The sequence below is a fragment of the Elephas maximus genome, chromosome 7 (assembly GCF_024166365.1).
Source record: "Elephas maximus indicus isolate mEleMax1 chromosome 7, mEleMax1 primary haplotype, whole genome shotgun sequence".
Classification (NCBI taxonomy): Eukaryota; Metazoa; Chordata; class Mammalia; order Proboscidea; family Elephantidae; genus Elephas; species Elephas maximus.
The window spans coordinates 124301559-124318281 of NC_064825.1; the positions used below are offsets into that span (position 1 = coordinate 124301559).

At 47.8% G+C, this 16723-nt stretch overlaps 1 protein-coding gene across 1 annotated transcript; it reads left to right on the forward strand.

The window, feature by feature from the left end:
* Positions 1-774: 774 nt before the first annotated feature.
* Positions 775-13522, forward strand: LOC126080666 (pepsin F-like). The gene is made up of 9 exons (XM_049891846.1): positions 775-827; positions 2096-2255; positions 3299-3416; positions 3507-3625; positions 7018-7217; positions 9588-9704; positions 11348-11492; positions 11582-11680; positions 13373-13522. Exons 1-9 carry the CDS (start codon positions 775-777, stop codon positions 13520-13522), a joined length of 1161 nt encoding a protein of 386 aa, XP_049747803.1.
* Positions 13523-16723: the final 3201 nt, after the last annotated feature.

A 16723-nucleotide genomic window follows, 5' to 3' on the forward strand; every position in this document is an offset into this window, starting at 1 on the left:
TGGGCCTGACTAGCTGGCAACAAATAACAACAAGCCCTACACTGCAAACTCACTGAAGGCAAGGGCTGAGAGTCTTCTTTGGCTGCCCAGCATCCAGCCCAGTTCCCAGTACATAGTAGGTCCCCAGTAAATATTTGTTAAACAAATAAAGTATCTCTTGAATGCATGCATCAAATCATTCCCAATATTAAAATTGTACGGTTATACTACTGCCCTAGTCTAGATCCTTGAAGCAGACTGGCTACACCAGTGTCCCTGAGCTGGGTTATCCCACCACCTAAATCCATTCATGTCAATGGGTTGCCCCACAAGGTCTTCACTCTGCAATTTGACCTTTCCTTTCTAAGTGAGGATAGCAACACATACCTCCCAAGGGCACAGGGAAGACTGCAGGAGATCATGAAGGTCAAACATGTGCTTGACACTTATTCTTTTATCACATTTTTTGTAGTGCTTTTATCTCCAAGAAAGCAATAGTCTTTCTACTCCTTGTTAGACCAGGTGGCCTTTTTTTTTTTTTTTTTTTCTTCCAGCCAAGCCCAAAGGGAGAAATTACACTTGAAATCTCTGTATTCAGAGAATTTTCTGAGTCTTCTGGCTTGCTTTTTTTTCTTCTTCTTTTTTTTATGGCTTGCAGTTCTTATCAGGTCCCATTAGAAGCCCCTGAGGGGAGAATTGGGACAGGTGGGAGTGTATATATAGTGAGCAGCTTCAGAGAGCCACTACCACTTAGAGCTCACTATTTCCTGAGTGCTTTCAACCCAGGAAGGAAACATGAAGTGGTTTTTGTTCCTTGGGTTGGTGGCCTTCTCAGAGTCCTTAATCATGTAAGTATGGGGACTGCGTGCTGATGACATCAGCTCTCTTTCTGGCCTCTTTTTCTTATTCTCCCACCCATCCAGGGGTGCAGAAGGAAATGTAAACATTTCTTGAGCATCTTAAAAAGTCTCCATTTATTGATAAGTAGCCACGTGCACTGTTGGGCTCAGGGGTCTCGGGGCAGGCCTACAGGGTTGTGCAACTCCATGGTGCCAGTCACGTCATGGGCTATGTGAACAATGCTCCCTGGAATTGTTCAGTGCACGACCTGTACAGCTGTAGGCATGGTCCTGTCTGAGAACAGTGCTTCTCCCACATTTGCTTCTAGGGCTTCTCTTTGCTCTCCCTCTGTTTCTGCGCGTTTGTCTGTGGGTCTCCACCTCTGCTCTCTCTCTCTTTATTTCTGTCTTCCAGTATCCATGGGTGGCACAAATGATTAAGCGCTCAGCTTCTAACCCAAAGGTTGGAGGTTCGAACCCACCCAGAGATATGTCAGAAGAAAGGCCTGTCGATCTGCTTCCAAAAGGTCACCGCTTTTAAAACCCTATGAAACAGTTCTACTCTGCACACGCGGGGTCACCATGAGTTGCAATTGACTTGACGGCAAGTGGTTTGGTTTTTTTTTGGTGTTTGCAGGACTCCTCGTGCTTGTTTTAACCTTCTCTCTCTCGTTGGCTCTCTCTCCTCTCTTTTCTCTACGCTCTTCATTTCCCTACTCCCCACCTCAGGCCCTCTGAGGTTTCTCATTTCCTGGCTTCTTCTCACCCCGTCTTCTGGTTGAACCCTGGAGAGAGATCAGGGGATCTTCTTCTAGATTCAGCTTTGCCACTAACAAGTGGTGTGGCAAGGCCCACAGTCTTGCAGCCGAGGCCCAAACAGTCTTCACTCAGATTCCTCTGCTGTAGAAAGAGGATTATGGCCCTGCTCTGTCTCCCTCCTTAGGGCTGCTTGGAGATGACAGCAGCAATTGACTGCTATTGTCAAGATCTTCTGTATGTCAGGAGTATTGTATCCTTCATCTCAACTAAAATACTCAGAACATTCTATGGGAGGGGAATATTACCATCCCACCTTTTTGCAGATGGGGAAACTTGGCCATATGACTTGCCCATGACTACATAACAGAAGCCAGGTTCAAACCTAGGTCCGTTACTCTGATCTTCCCGTTGCATTGGGTGACCCAACCTGATAATGAGAAAATATTCAAAAATCAACTCCCCTGTAGGGTGTGGCAGTTATATAGCGGGGGCTATCTCTGACCTGTTTTCTGTTAAAGGATCCCTCTGCAAAAGATCCAACCATTGCGAGAAAAGCTCAGGGAAAAAGACCTGCTTAGAGATTTCCTGGAGACGGATCCTTACTACAAAATCTTTAAGTATTTTGGCATACCACAGACGGCGGACGTATCTTATGAAAAACTGAGGAACTACTTAGATGTGAGTGTGGTGGAAAGACAGCGCTCCAGAGCGCCGCCTAGGGCTGTTGCCAAGTATTGAGATTCGTCTAGGGGTGGGACCCAGGATGTTTGGGCAGGAACCCCTGCAGCTCTCTGCTCCCAGTGGAGAAGACATCTTACCCTCATTGTTGGTCTGTGGTGACCAAATGGCAGCTAATCACCCATTTCTGTGCCAGCGACATATCTTTGGGCACCTGTGAGCCAGGGAGCTTGCTTTGAGGGACCTTGTTCTTTCTGAACGAAACAAATCCCTGAGCTAAGGGAACCACATCCAAGGGTGAGCAGAGTCTGATAAAATGACAGCAAAGCCAATTGCAAATCAAGTTTGATATCCTAGGTAGGAGGAAGCTCAGCCACTTCAGGCCCAAGAATCACTTCCTTAAAAAGTTACGGAGCCCTGCGGGGAACCATGCTGTAGTAGACTAAGACTATGGTTATTGTTATTGACATCAAAAGGCCCCAGTGTCTTTTACAAGGACCCCTGGTGACCCCCAGTGGTTAACCACTCGGCTGCTAACCGGAAGGTTGGCAACTTGAACTGATCAGTGGCTCCACAGGAGAAAAGACCTGGTGATCTGCTCCCATAAAAATTACAGCCCAGAAAACCCTATGAGGCAGTTCTACTCTGTCCTATAGGGTCGCTATGAGTCGGAATAGACTCCATGGCACACAACAACGACAGTGTCTTTCTCAAGAGTTATATAGCCCAGCCAGAGAGACAGGAAAAGAGCTAATAAATGCCAAGTCAAAGGGCCAACTATGTAGTATTGATATTTTGAGTTTAGAAGAAAGAGTGAGTGTAGGAGCCTGGGGTGACCTAGGAGGGCTACCTGGGGGAGGAGGACTTAAGGAGTTGCAGGAGAGATTAGAGAGCCTTTCAAATGAAGGCACTGGCTTGAGCAGAGGCTGAGAGGTGGGGCAGTTGGAAAGTGAAGTCAAGACAGGGGTCACCCTAAAGCAGGCAGGCACCCTGGGAATCAGGGGCTGCCAGACCTGCCCTAACCATCCTCCTCACCCGGGCAGCTGGCATACATCGGCACCATCAGCGTCGGAACGCCCCCTCAGGAGTTCAATGTCATCTTTGACACGGGCTCCACTGACTTGTGGGTGCCCTCCATCTACTGCTACAGCCCCGCCTGTGGTGAGTGCCCTGTCACTGTCCCCATCATGTGCCCCTGCCCCCTCCTTGGTCCTCAGCAGCCCTAACCGATACCAACCTTTGTGTCCTCAGCACACCACAATGTCTTCAACCCCCTGCAGTCCTCCACCTTCCAATTCTTGGGCCAGCCTATCTCCCTTACCTACGGCACTGGGAGCATGAAGGGATTTCTCGTCAGAGACACTGTTCAGGTAACACAGAAAACCAGAGGCTGAGGCAGAGGTGGCCCTGGGAGCTGGCTACTGCTTACACAGTCAGACCTGGCTCAGCTGAGAGCACCCATCTTTCCCAAGTCCCCCAGCTGGTGGCCACCGGGCCGGAAGGGCTATGTCCCTGAGGGGTAGTACCCTGCCGACTCACAAAGGTCTCCAAAGCCCTAACCCAGAAAGTGGGACCACCAAACTGGCGGGTCTTGGGGCCCATGGGTTCCAAACTCCTTTCCCTATAGTTGCCACAAGGCTGATTTTTGCCAGGAGCACAGAGAGATGGGTAAATGTCACTTCCTTTTTTTTTTTTAATTATGATGAAAATATACACTCAAACATTTGCCAACAACACAGCTTCCACATTTACAATTCAATGACATTGACAACATTTCTCATGTTATACCACTCTTATCACTACCCTTTTCCAACATATTTTACCGCCACTAACATAAACTTGATGCCCCCAGACAAAAAGTCCCTTACCCCCTTCCTCCCACCCCAGGTAACCATTCATAATCTTTGTTTCTATATAAATTGCTTATTTCATACAAGCGAGATTGTACAGTATTTGGCCTTTTGTCACTGCCTCCTTTTGCTCGGCATGATGTTGTCAAGGTTCATTCCTGTTGTGGCATGTATCAGGACTTCATTTCTCTTTATGGCTGCATAATAGTCTACTGTGAGTAAATACATATATATATATACCATTTTGTTTATCCATGCATCTGTTGAGGGACAATTCAGTTGTTTCCACCTTTTGGCTGTTGTAAAAAGTGCTATAATGGACATTGGCTTGGGATTGCTGGGTCACGTGGTAATTCCATGTCTATTCAACCTGAACAACAGTCAAACTTTTCCACAGTGGCTGCATCATTTTACATTCCCACCAGCAATAGCTGAGGGTTCCAGTTTCTCCACAACCTTGGGCAACACTTGTTTTTGATGTTACTATATTTTTTTTTATTCTAATGGAGTGAGGTGTTAGTTCCTTGTGGTTTTGATTCACATCTCCCCACATTGCGTTGCTATGAGTTGGAATGGACTCAAGGGCACATAACGATGACAACGACAATGGCTAAAGATGTTGAGCAACTTTTCATGTCCTTGTTGGTCATTTAAATATCCCCTTTGGTGAACTGTCTGTTCAAGCCTTTTGCCCATTTTTTTGGATTGGGTTGTTTGCCTTTTTGTTGTTAAGTTATAGAAGTTATTTTATATATGTGTGTGTGTGTATATGTGTAAATATGTGTGCGTGTGTGTGTATGTGTGTATATATATATATATATATATATGATATCAGGTCCTTAGCAGATATATGGAGCCCTGGTGGTGCAGTTGTTGAGAGGTACAGCTGCTAACCAAAAGTTCGGCAGTTCAAATCCACCAGTCACTGCTTGGAAACCCCATGGGGCAATTCTACTCTGTCCTATAGGATCACTATGAGTCAGAATCGACTAGACAGCAGTGGGTTTGGTTTTTTGGTTAGCTCATATAAGGTTTCCAAAGATTTTCTCTCAGTCTATAGGTTGTCTTTTGATTTTGTTGATAAAGTCCTTTGATGTACAAAGGTGTCTAATTTTTATGAGGTCTCATCTATCTATTTTTTCTCTTGCTGCTCAAGCTTTTATTATGGTCTCTGATAATCTATTGCTAAACACTAGGTCCCACAGCATTGTCCCTACATTTTCTTCTAAGAATTTTATGGCTTTATTTTTCGTATTTAGATCCCTGGTCCATTTCAAATTGGTTTTCGCATGTGATATGAGGCATGGGTACTGATTAATTCTTCTGCATGTGGAAATCCAGTTTTTCCAGCACCTCTTACTGATGAGACTCTTCCTTCTGCATTGAATGAACTTAGCACCCTTGTGGAAAATCAGTTGGCCATAGATCAACTGGATTTATTTCTGGCTTTCCGTTCTATTCCACGGGTCTATGTGTCTATTACTATACAAGTACCAGGCTGTTTTATTTACTGTAGGTTTATAGTATGTTTTGAAATCATGAAGTGTGAGTTCTACTTTATTCTTCTTCATCAAGATTGCTTTAGCTATTCAAGGTCCCTTGCCGTTCTATATAAATTTGAGGGTGGGCTTTTCCATTTCTGCAGACATCACCCACTTTTATACCCTCACGCTGTGCCAAGCACTTTGCTAGTATTAATTTGTTTAATCCTCACAACAACTTCAAAAGCAGGCACTATTATTATCTGTTTTACAGATGAGGGAGCTGAGGTGCAGAGAGGGTGAGTGCCCTGGGCAAGGTCACGCAGCAGGTGAGGAGAGCTGGGGTGTGAATCAGGATGCAGGCAGGTGTAGGGTATTTTCAGGAGAGGGGAGAACTGGGCCCTCTGAGGTGCAGGACCCAGACAGGGTGAGCAGGGGCCTCAGATATAGAGGGCCCTCAAGTGCCTCAATTTTTCTAAACATACAACGTTATGGATTAAATTGTGTCCCCCTTCGCACCTCAAAATACATGTTGGACTCCTAATCCCTATACCTATGAATGTAATCCTGTTTGGAAATAGGGTTTTCTTTGTTATGTTAATTAGATCATACCAAAGCAGGGTGGGTTCTAAATCTAATCACTTCTGAATTATAAAAAGAATAGATTAGACTGGTGGGGGGGAAGGAGGAGAGGAAGACAGACAATGAAGGCCCATGAAGCTACAAGCCCAGGAATTCCAAGGATTGCTGGCAGCTACTAGAAGCTGAAATAGACAAGGAGGACCTTGCCTTACAGCCACACCCTGAATTCAGACTTCTAGCTTTCGAACTGTGAGAAAATACATTTCTGTTTTTTAAAGCCCCCCACTTGTGGGATCACTAAGACATACACACACACATCCATCCATCCAAAAGAATGATTCCGAGGCAGAATTGACAGAAAAAACATGGCAGCTTACATAGCATTAATGGGCTACTCTCTCCCTGGGCTGATGCTGAAAATACAACCTTTGGAGTTTCCAATGAATCTAGTCCATTGCTGTCATCAGATGGTAGAGACGCCAAAAAGAATATTTTGCTCTCTACGCATTTTGTTCTCCAGTGGGAACCATTTGGCCACATTCCGAGTCCCAGTGGCACCATCTATGAAAAGGAGCTTGGCCTGTGTGGCTAATTTCAAATAACATGAGGGAGTTTCAGGTGTTGGGGAAAATCCACAGCACCACACACACGGAACCCACGTGCCCATTACTGCTTATTGTGATTGTCTGAGGTGCAGCCTGTGCCAGAGCCAAAAGCTGCACCTCAGACAATCACAACAAGCAGAATTTCCTGTCTGGTGCTAGGAGCATCTCCTCACCCTCTTCCACCCCAGCCAGCCCCAGCCCCACTACCTAAGCCTTTACTCAGGAACACCGTCCTCTCCCACAGGTCGCAGGGCTTGCAGTCGTGACTCAGGAGTTTGGCCTGAGCATTCAGGAGCCCGGCAGTTTCATGAACTCTGCACCCTTCGATGGCATTCTGGGACTGGCCTACCCCACCATTAGCGTCCATGGGACAATGCCCTTCTTTGACAACCTGTGGAACCAAGGTCTCATTTCTCAGGGCCTCTTTGCCTTCTACTTGACCGCGTAAGTCTGGGCAACAAACAAAAAAAACAATTGCCATTGAGTAGGTTCCGGGTAGAACTGTGCCCCATAGGATTTTCAATGGCTCATTTTTTAGAACTAGGTTGCCAGGCCTTCTGAGGTACCTCTGGGTGAACTCAAACCTCCAACCTTTTAGTTGCAGCCAAGCACGTTAACTGTGTGTACCACTCAGGGACTCCTGGGTCTGGGCTAGATAAGCCTTTCTCCAATGTGGTGGTAAGAAAAATTATATGAAAAATTATAGGCTATCTGATCCAAAGGATTCTTTGGAGATAGTCTAGTCCATGGATTGGCTAACTATGGTCCGTAGGCCAAATCCAGCCCACCACCTGTTTTTGTATAGAAGGTTTTATTGGAACACAGCCATATTCATTCACTCACATATTATCTGTGGCTGCTTTTGTACAACATCAAAGTTGAGGAGCTGCGATAGACATCGTATAGCCCACACAACCTAAAACATTGACTGTTTGGCCCTTTCCAAGAAAAGTTTGCTGATTCCTGTGATCCCCAAGCCCTTTAGATGGAGACACTGAGGCTCAGAAAGGGGTTCACACAAGATGGCTCAGTCTGGTACTAGGAGTGGCAGGACTCGAACTCAGCCCTTTGGGACACTTTCCCATGGTGGGTGGTCTCCAGTCACTGTGCTTGGGTAGCAGGAAAAGTTGAAGTACCCTGGCTGCTGAGGGTCTGTTGAGGAGAAGCACAGATAAGAAGGGGTCCCTGTTGATGGAGAGTGTCTTCTTGCCAAAGAGAGTGACTGAGTCCCTAGATCCATGTAGGGGGCAGGAGAGTGTGGTGGTTAAAGCTGTGTGTGGGCTCCGGGTGGGACCTGAGTTCAAGCCCTAGCTCCACAGCATGAACTTCATGTATTTAACTTCTAAGCCTCAGAAGCCCTGGTGGCGTAGTGGTTTAGAGCTCAGTTCTAAAGGTCGCCAGGTTGAATTCACCAGCCGCTCCTTGGAAATCCTATGGGGCAGTTCTACTCTGTCCTATGGGGCCGTTGTGAGTCGGAATCCACTAGAGGGCAACGGGTTAAGCCTCAGGAATAAATGCACTCAACCATGGGTGGTGAGTCATTCAACAAAGATGCATTGAGCACCTATTATGTGTTCTGTACGTGTGAAGGAGACAGAGAATGGAGAGGAAGGCAGACAGGAAATATGTAAATAAATAAATGAAAGTTACTTCTGGATAGTAAGTGGTTCTGTGAGAACAATAAAACAGGGCCCTAGAAGAGACAGAGAACAGGGTGTAGTTTAGGTGGAGAGCCAAGGCTTCTCTGAGGACGTGGTTTCAGAGCTGAGAGTTCCCGATGGGAAAGAGCCAGGCCTGAGAGACAAAGTCCAAAGTGGAGGGAAGAGCAAGTGAGAAAGCCCAAAGGGGAAAAAACTTGGGATGTCATGCAGCAACGGGGGCGCTGGGGCCGAAGCACCTGGGGGAGGGAAAGGGCAGGGGATGGAGATGGGGAGGGAGGCAGGGCAAAGCCACCCTTTACTTTTGTTCTCTGGGAGGGGGTAAGCAGGGAAGAGACACGCGGTTTATGTTTTCGATAGCTCACCTGGGTGCTAGCTGGAGAATGTCTGATTGGGCAGAGTGGAGGCAGGGAGACCAGTGAAGGGACTGCGCAGGGGTTCAGGAGAGACAAGGTGGCAGCTTGGACCAGAACGGGGCAGGGGAGAAGGACTCAGTCTGTATGTCGAAGGAAGAGCCGACAGGATGTCGAAGGAGAGGGTTAGGCCAGGATGTTGCCTCCCTCCCTAAGACGTTGCTGTGAGGCCAGGACCAGCTGCATCATTTGCAGGGCCCAGTGCAAAATGGAAATGTGGAGCCATCATTGAAAAAGTACTAAGAATTTCAAGTTCAGCGCAAGTGTGGGAGCCCTTGCAACGGTTCAGGTCACAAGCGTGAACAGGCCCTACGGAAGCCTGAAGGAAAGGCCCTTAACCTCTCTGCCTCCTTGGACCTTGGTTACTTTTTCTGAAGGATGACAGGCCACACGACATGGAGGTCTGCCCCTGCAGGCGCTGTGACTTCTAATGTTCCCCTCTGGTTGCTGGCAGGCCTGGCCCTCTTCAGAGGAGCAGGGCTGGTTGAGTCCAGATCTGAAGCCAGAAGGCCAGGCTCAAATCTCAGCTTCATTTCTCGTTAGGCACGTGACCGACCTTGGGCAGGTACCTAACCCCTCCTTGTCTCAATTTCCCCATCCATAAAGTAGGGTCACAGCAGTGTCTACTCCATAGGTGTGCGGGTGTGCAGCCTGATCAAGCAGTGATCAGCAAAGCTCTCAGAGCAGTGCTTGGCGGGTGTTGCTATTATCCCCTCACAATAAGCTTTCCCATTCCCCCTCAGCCAGGAGGACAAGGGCAGTGTGGTGATGTTCGGTGGGGTGGACCCCGCCTACTACAAGGGAGAACTTAACTGGGTGCCGGTGACCAGACCCTTCTTCTGGCAGTTCACCATAGACAGGTAAGACCCTCCCTCTGATTCCTGCCCCAAGTGATGTCCCCCACATGGACCCAAACATACAGACTCACACAGATGTACTCACACACACATACAGACACCATTAAACCTATAGACACACACCATTTTACACACATACATACACAATCACAGACACACACACACATATATACAGACACATTATTACACACAATCACACACAGATGCACCCACACACATATATAGACGCCATTACACACACATACAGACACACAAAGAGACACAGACCTAACAGACACACACCATTACAGACAGATGCATGCACACACACACATACACACATAGACACAATCACCCAGACACACCAACGCACACAGAAGCAGTCACACATATAGATGCACACACACACCACACACACACACACACCATCCATAGGTTGGTAATCCCCCCTGACAAGGTCAGAACAGAGTCTTGGAGCATGAAGAGAAGAGGAAAGGGAGGACGGCAGGCCTGGGGAAGCTGAAATCTCTTCAGGAAAGAGGTGCACAACAGTGTGGGAAAAGCCTGCCCCAGATGTGGGGATGGGGGCGAGAAGCATGGTCTGAGGACCCTAAAAGGCAGGTGATAAGGAGATCAGAGAGAATTGTACCAGTCTGAACAGGGCCATGAGGGGACATGAAAGTCCCTTTAGCATGAGGAACTCTCAGTTTGAAAACTGGCAAAGTCCTGGGCAAACCTAGGGAGAAGATGCCAGGCAGTGGAGAGCTGTCCACTTCACTCACAAATCACACAGAACACCCCACCCCACACAGCAGGGCGGGGAACTGTGACAGAGGGAATCAGGGACCTGGAAATCCCAGAGTGGCCAGAAAAAAGAAAACATGGGGACCATAATTGACATATTCTGTGTGACAATAGCTAAAAATGTCCTTCGGAGGCTTCTGTAGCAGATCACCTTTCCTTTGAGGTACCTCAGGCTCTTCTTGACTGGCTCCCAGAGGGCCTGAATCCCTCCCGCCCCACATAGGTGGGAGGTTGCTGGGCAGACAGCCTCTTCCAAAATAGCCCATGGCTCCCCTCCCTCCGCTCTGAGCATCAGGCACTACAGCCAGGAGAACCTCCATCTTGGTTCTGTGGGCCCCGTAGTTGGTCAGACCCTGGTCCCAGGTCTCCAGCTGTCCCTCACTCATTTGTTCATTCCTTCGTTCATTCAAAAAACATGTTCAACAACTGCTGTGTGCTACACACCTGAGGGAGGCACAGAGGATACAACCCGCTCTTACAGACCTCACCACGTAGGGGCGCAGGCATTGACTCACGTCCACAATTAATTACTTTGCCACATGCTAGAAACAAGTATGGGTATGATGGGGGTGACCAGGAGAGGAGCCTGATCTAGCATGGGGGGATGACTTCCCTGCAAAAGCCACAATTAAGCAGGAACCTGGAGGGCCAGGAGAAATTAGCCACATGCAGAGGACTGGGGGCATTTCTAGGCAGGGAGATCAAGAACTGAAAGGTCAAAGAAGGTCAGTGTGACCAGAACAACAGGAAACAGAGAGGGAGGCATGAGCTGAAGGGCTGTCTTGGACACAGCTGGGGGAGGAGCCATGGAGCTGGTGGGCTGTAAAGTTATCCCGGTGCCTGCTTTGTCTCCTGTCTCTCAGCATCTCCATGAACGGAAAGGTTATTGGCTGTAATGGTGGCTGCGACACCATTTTGGATACTGGAACCTCTTTGGTGACTGGACCACACAGATCTATCCTCAACATCCAGAATTTGATCAATGCCAAACATTCCTATGGTGGCGAGGTACCGGGGCATTCCAAAGGGTCATTCTGGGACTGTCCATACATGGAGACGTCAGCGGGGCCAACCTTCTCCATCACTCTCTCTGACAGTACATCATGAACTGTGAAGCCATTAACACACTCCCTGACATCATCTTCAACATCAACGGCATCGACTACCCAATGCCAGCCAGTGCTTACATCCGGAAGGTGAGAGACCTGGACCTGGGGGCTGACCCTCAAATCCTGGAACTTGCCAGAATGGTTAGACCAAGGCTGGGAGGAATAGGCCCCCGGGAGGCCAAGTCATGCCATTGCAGGCGTGGCTGGGCCCACCTGTCTGGGCTGGCCCCTCCCACAAAACCTCTTCATAGCAAGGGGCAGTCTGGGACACCCAACACCTGCAGATAAATATTGAGCAGTCACCCCATGCCAGGCATGGTGTTAGCCATAATGGGGGAGACTCTAAGGGCCCAGCCCCCAAAGAGCTTCCAGTTCAACCAGGAAACTCAGATGAGTGAACATGGAAAGTTAGCTATAGCAATCCCTGAAATGGGCCGAAGGAATAGAGACAGAGATGATCTGGGACAGCCTTGATATGTTGCTCCACCGTAACTATTAACAGTGCCCTCTTTCCCATCTCAAAATTGTTCTGGTCTGGGTGATAAATTATACGGTCACCCTAGTCCGGGGCCATAACTGCCTCACTAAGCCTCAGTTCCCTCCTTGGTAAAACGTGGTAACAGCCTCTCCCTTTGTAGGGCAGTTAGGATATAGATGTGAATAAAGGCTGCACAGTAGCCCCACAGCACTGGGTACATAACTGATGCTTAGTAAATGTCAGCTCCCCATGGGATTTCAGAGCAGGCTGGATGGGGTCAAAGTCTTTGATGAAGAAAGGGTATTTAAACAATTCTAGGCTTAATTAAGGAGTCTCGGTACCACAGATGATTAAGAGCTTGGCTACTAAACAAAAGATTGGCAGTTCAATCTTTTGAGGTGCCACCCAGAGGCACTTTGAAAGAAAGGCTTGGCAATCTACTTCCAAAGGATCATAGCCATTGAAAACCCTATGGGTCGCAATTCTATTCTGAAATACGTGGGGTTGCCATGATGCAGAATTGACTCATGGCAACTGGTTTGTTTTCAAGCTTAATAGAATGGAGCTGCTGCCCCCTAACCCCACAGAGGCCTCTTGAGTGGAGTGTAGGTTCTAGACTGGGCTTCAGGCAGATGCCCCCAGCCCCCCGCCCCACACACACACATTGTTATGCAACACAGCCGCCCCACGCAGACAAGTCGGCAGGCCAGGGCAGTACAGTGTGATTAGGGATGCAGTCTCTGGAAGCACCAGGTACAGGAGAGCACAGAGGAAAGTCACTTTATCCAGCCTGCAGTGGCTGAGAAGGTCAGACATAGTCCAGGAAGGCTACCTGGAGAGGGTGACTGGGGCTCAGTCTTGAAGAATGAGTGGGGGCGAAGGCAAGAAGGACAAGCATTTTCTGCAGGGGGAATAGCCTGGAGCAGGGCCAGGAGGCAGAAACCTGCAGAATGTGAGGGGTACTATAAGTGGTTCCAGTTCCTGGGTGGGCTACCCACTTCTGCACCTACCAAAGACAGCTACTTGACACATAGCCCTATTGCCAGAGACTATTCCGACTCAAAGCGACACTATAGGACAGAGTAGAACTGCCCCATACGATTTCCAAGGAGCATCTGGTGGATTTGTACTGCTGACCTTTTGGTTAGCAGCTGTAGCTCTTAACCACTACGCCACCAGGGTTTCCTCAGCACACAGAGAAGGAGGGAAATAAAACTGGGAAACTGCTGCTGAGATACTGGATCCTGAATGGGGTGTGGGTGGCACGTTTGACTGAAGGTGAGAATTTCTGTCTCCTCCAGGAGGGTAAAGGCATTTGCTACAGCAACTTCCAAGCGACACCCGGAAACTTATCCCAGGAGATCTGGATTCTGGGGGACGTCTTCCTGAGGCTGTATTTCTCCGTCTTCGACCGGGAGAACAACAGAATTGGCCTGGCACCTGCGGCGTAAATCTGGGCTCCTCCGGGGAACAACCTGGCCCACCCCAAACATACATGGGAGGGATGCCCGTCCAGGGGATCCAATCTGAACTGAGTTCAATGCTATACAAAGCCCCATTCTCAGTGGAGAATAAAATATTTTATTTTAAATTATGCTAATAATAACAGTTGCTTCTGTTTGGGTGGGGAGGTGCATCAGAAAGAGGCAAGGCTCTACAAGCTGGAGTCTAGACCACAACTCCCATCAGCTTAAATGGAAAGGGGAGCTTATCTGAAGGACACTGGGGTGGTTGAAGGAATCAGGGCAGTTCCATTAGCTTGGTAACTGGACCCAAGAAATCCAAAGCTATCGGCTCACTCCTTCCCTTCTTTCCTCTCTAATTCTCTCTGCCTGACAACTTTGTTTTCTCTGGCCTCCACACTTGGTAGAGGACTTTGCTCCCACCTGCCCAAAGGTTTAACATCCTGAAGACTTCTAACCTGAAAGGGAAGACGCTCAGAAAAATACCAGGGTACCAGGGAGGACTCTAACTGGTCCACCTCAGGTTATGTGTCCAGCCCTGGACCAATCATCATGGCCATGGGATGGGGTGCTGTGATGATTGGCTCTGCTCATTCGGGTGGCCACCCCTGTGATCAGGAGGTGAGTGGTAGTTTTCCACAGAACTACAAAACTGGAGCTGGGGAGGGCCTCTCTCCAAAAGAAGTGGGAGGGCAGGCAGAGGAAGGAGTTTGTGACTACCCCACCCATGTTGGCTAGGCTCCACTTTCCGAGGCATGGTATTTTGGGTAGAATTGTGTCCCCCGCCTCCCTCCCCAAAAAATGTGTTAGAATTCTAACCCATATGCCTGTGGATGTTATCTTATTTGGGAATAGGGTTTTCTTTGTTATGTTAATGAGGCCATATTAGTATAAGGAGTGTCTTAATCCTGATCACTTTTGAGATATAAAAAGAGCAGATTAGATACGGAGAAAAGCAAGCACAAATAGGAGGGAAACCCAGGTGTCACGTGGAGATCTCCAAGGAACTCCAAGGAAGAACACTAAAGAAGCTAAAACCAGGATTTTCACCCACAGTGGACAGAGCCTTCCCCTAGAGCTGGTGTCCTGAATTCTGACTTCTAGCCTCCTAAGCTGTGAGACAATAAATTTCTGTTCTTTAAAACCATCCACCTGTGCTAAGACAGATAATAAAGAATAATAAAAATGGAATCTATTCTTCCCATGGTCAAAGGACTTTTTGACAATGGCCTTCTGCTCAAGGTGGGCTCTGGATGAGGCACTTCAGACTGGAATGGCTCCACCCAGTCCCCAAGAACAAGGCAGACAAAGGACTCCAGCTGTCATTCTCTGCACCTGCAGTGTCCCTTCCAGTTCTGTTCCCGAGTGACAGACCCATGTGGACCCCTGAGCCACCCTCATCCCTCAAACGCCCAGCATGGCCACTCCCATGGCCTCAAAGACTATCTTGGGGAGGCAGTCTCTCATATAAATGGGGACCAACAGTGGACAGAATGTGCCATGGATTCCCCTTAGCGTCTTCCTGGGGTACACCTAGGGTTTGGGAAGTTTAGACACACACACACACACACAAATCACACTCATTGCTGTCAGGTCAATTCTGACTCATGGCAACCCCATGCATTACAGAGTAGAACTGCTCCATAGGGTTTTTTTTTTTTTTTTCGGCTGTAATCTTTATGGAAGCAGATCACCAGGCCTCCTGTGGTACTGCTGGGTGCATTCGAACTGCCAATCTTTACGCTATCAGTCAAGCATCAACTGTTTATGCCACCCAGAGACCTCAAACAATAAATATCAAAAGCCAGGCTTAAACTCTTCAGACGGGGATTGAACTGGACTATGGGCTAGAAAATGATACTGGTGAGGAGTGAGCTTCTTAGATCAAGTAGACACATGAGACTACGCAGGAAGCTCCAGTCTGGATGGGAGATGAGAGGGCAGAGGGGGTCAGAAGCCGGCCGAATGGACACAAAAATAGAGAGTGGAAAGGAGTGTGCCGTCTCATTAGGGGGAGAGCAACTAGGAGTATATAGCAAGGTGTATACAAATTTTTATATGAGAGACTGACTTGATTTGTGAACTTTCACTTAAAGTACAATAAAAATTAAAAAAAAAAAAAAACTGGGCTTAATAGGCACTCGAGTAACCAGTTTACTTGTAAAACCCTTCTGCTAAGTCTTCACGGAGGTATAAGCAATGTCTCTCTTGGTCAGAATCCACCACCGTTAGTAAAAAGAATGGCTCCAATTGACTTATTGGGAACTTGACGTGTGTTATTTCATTGTCTCCACATAACCCCAATGTAAAGATGAGGGATGTCTCCTTGGACCTGTCTAGCTCTGGACACGTAATACCAGTTCCCATGGAGGCGACACTGACTCACGACAACTCCATGTGTGTCTCAGTAGAACTGTACTCCACAGATTTTCCAACACACGAGGCACATTGCCCAGGAATCAAACCTAAGTCTCCCACGTGGAAGGAGAGAATTGGAATTGAATGAATTAATCTGTATATATAGTAGCATAGCTATTACTATTAAACACATAAACAGCAGGAAAAAAATTGCAACCAAAAGTTAAAAATGGTTATATCCAGTATATTTTCTTATACTACTTTCCTTAGTGGTTGCTTCTTTCAAACTGGAGGAAGGCTAAACATTATTTTAAGAGAGACAAAGAGATAGCCAGTGGAGAGGGGACCATGTCTTTGCTGGAGCTGCCTGAGTTACTGCCGAAGCAACCAGTTTCCTGTAGAAAAGTCAGGCCCTAATTGAGTCAGAATCAACTCGTGGGCACTGGGTTTGGTTTTTGTTTTTTCAAGCAGACTGTCAGTGAAAGGCTGACACCTGGTGGCCAAGAAGGATATTACACACACGTGTGCACGCTCCTTGCATGCATGTTCTTAACCCTTCACTAGTGGCCCTGCCCATTAGTTCCATCTTCTTGAAGGGTTATTTAGTAATATGAAACCACTGCCACATCAACTACGTTTGGAAAAAAAAGAAAACAAACCCGTTGCCATCCAGTCCGTTTCAACTCATAGTGACACTATAGGACGGAAGTAGAACTGCTCCATAGAGTTTCCAACGAGCACCTGGTGGATTTGAACTGCCGACCTTTTAGTTAGTGGCTGTAGCACTTAACCACTATGCCACCAGGGTTTCATTTAGACCTGCTAATTCCG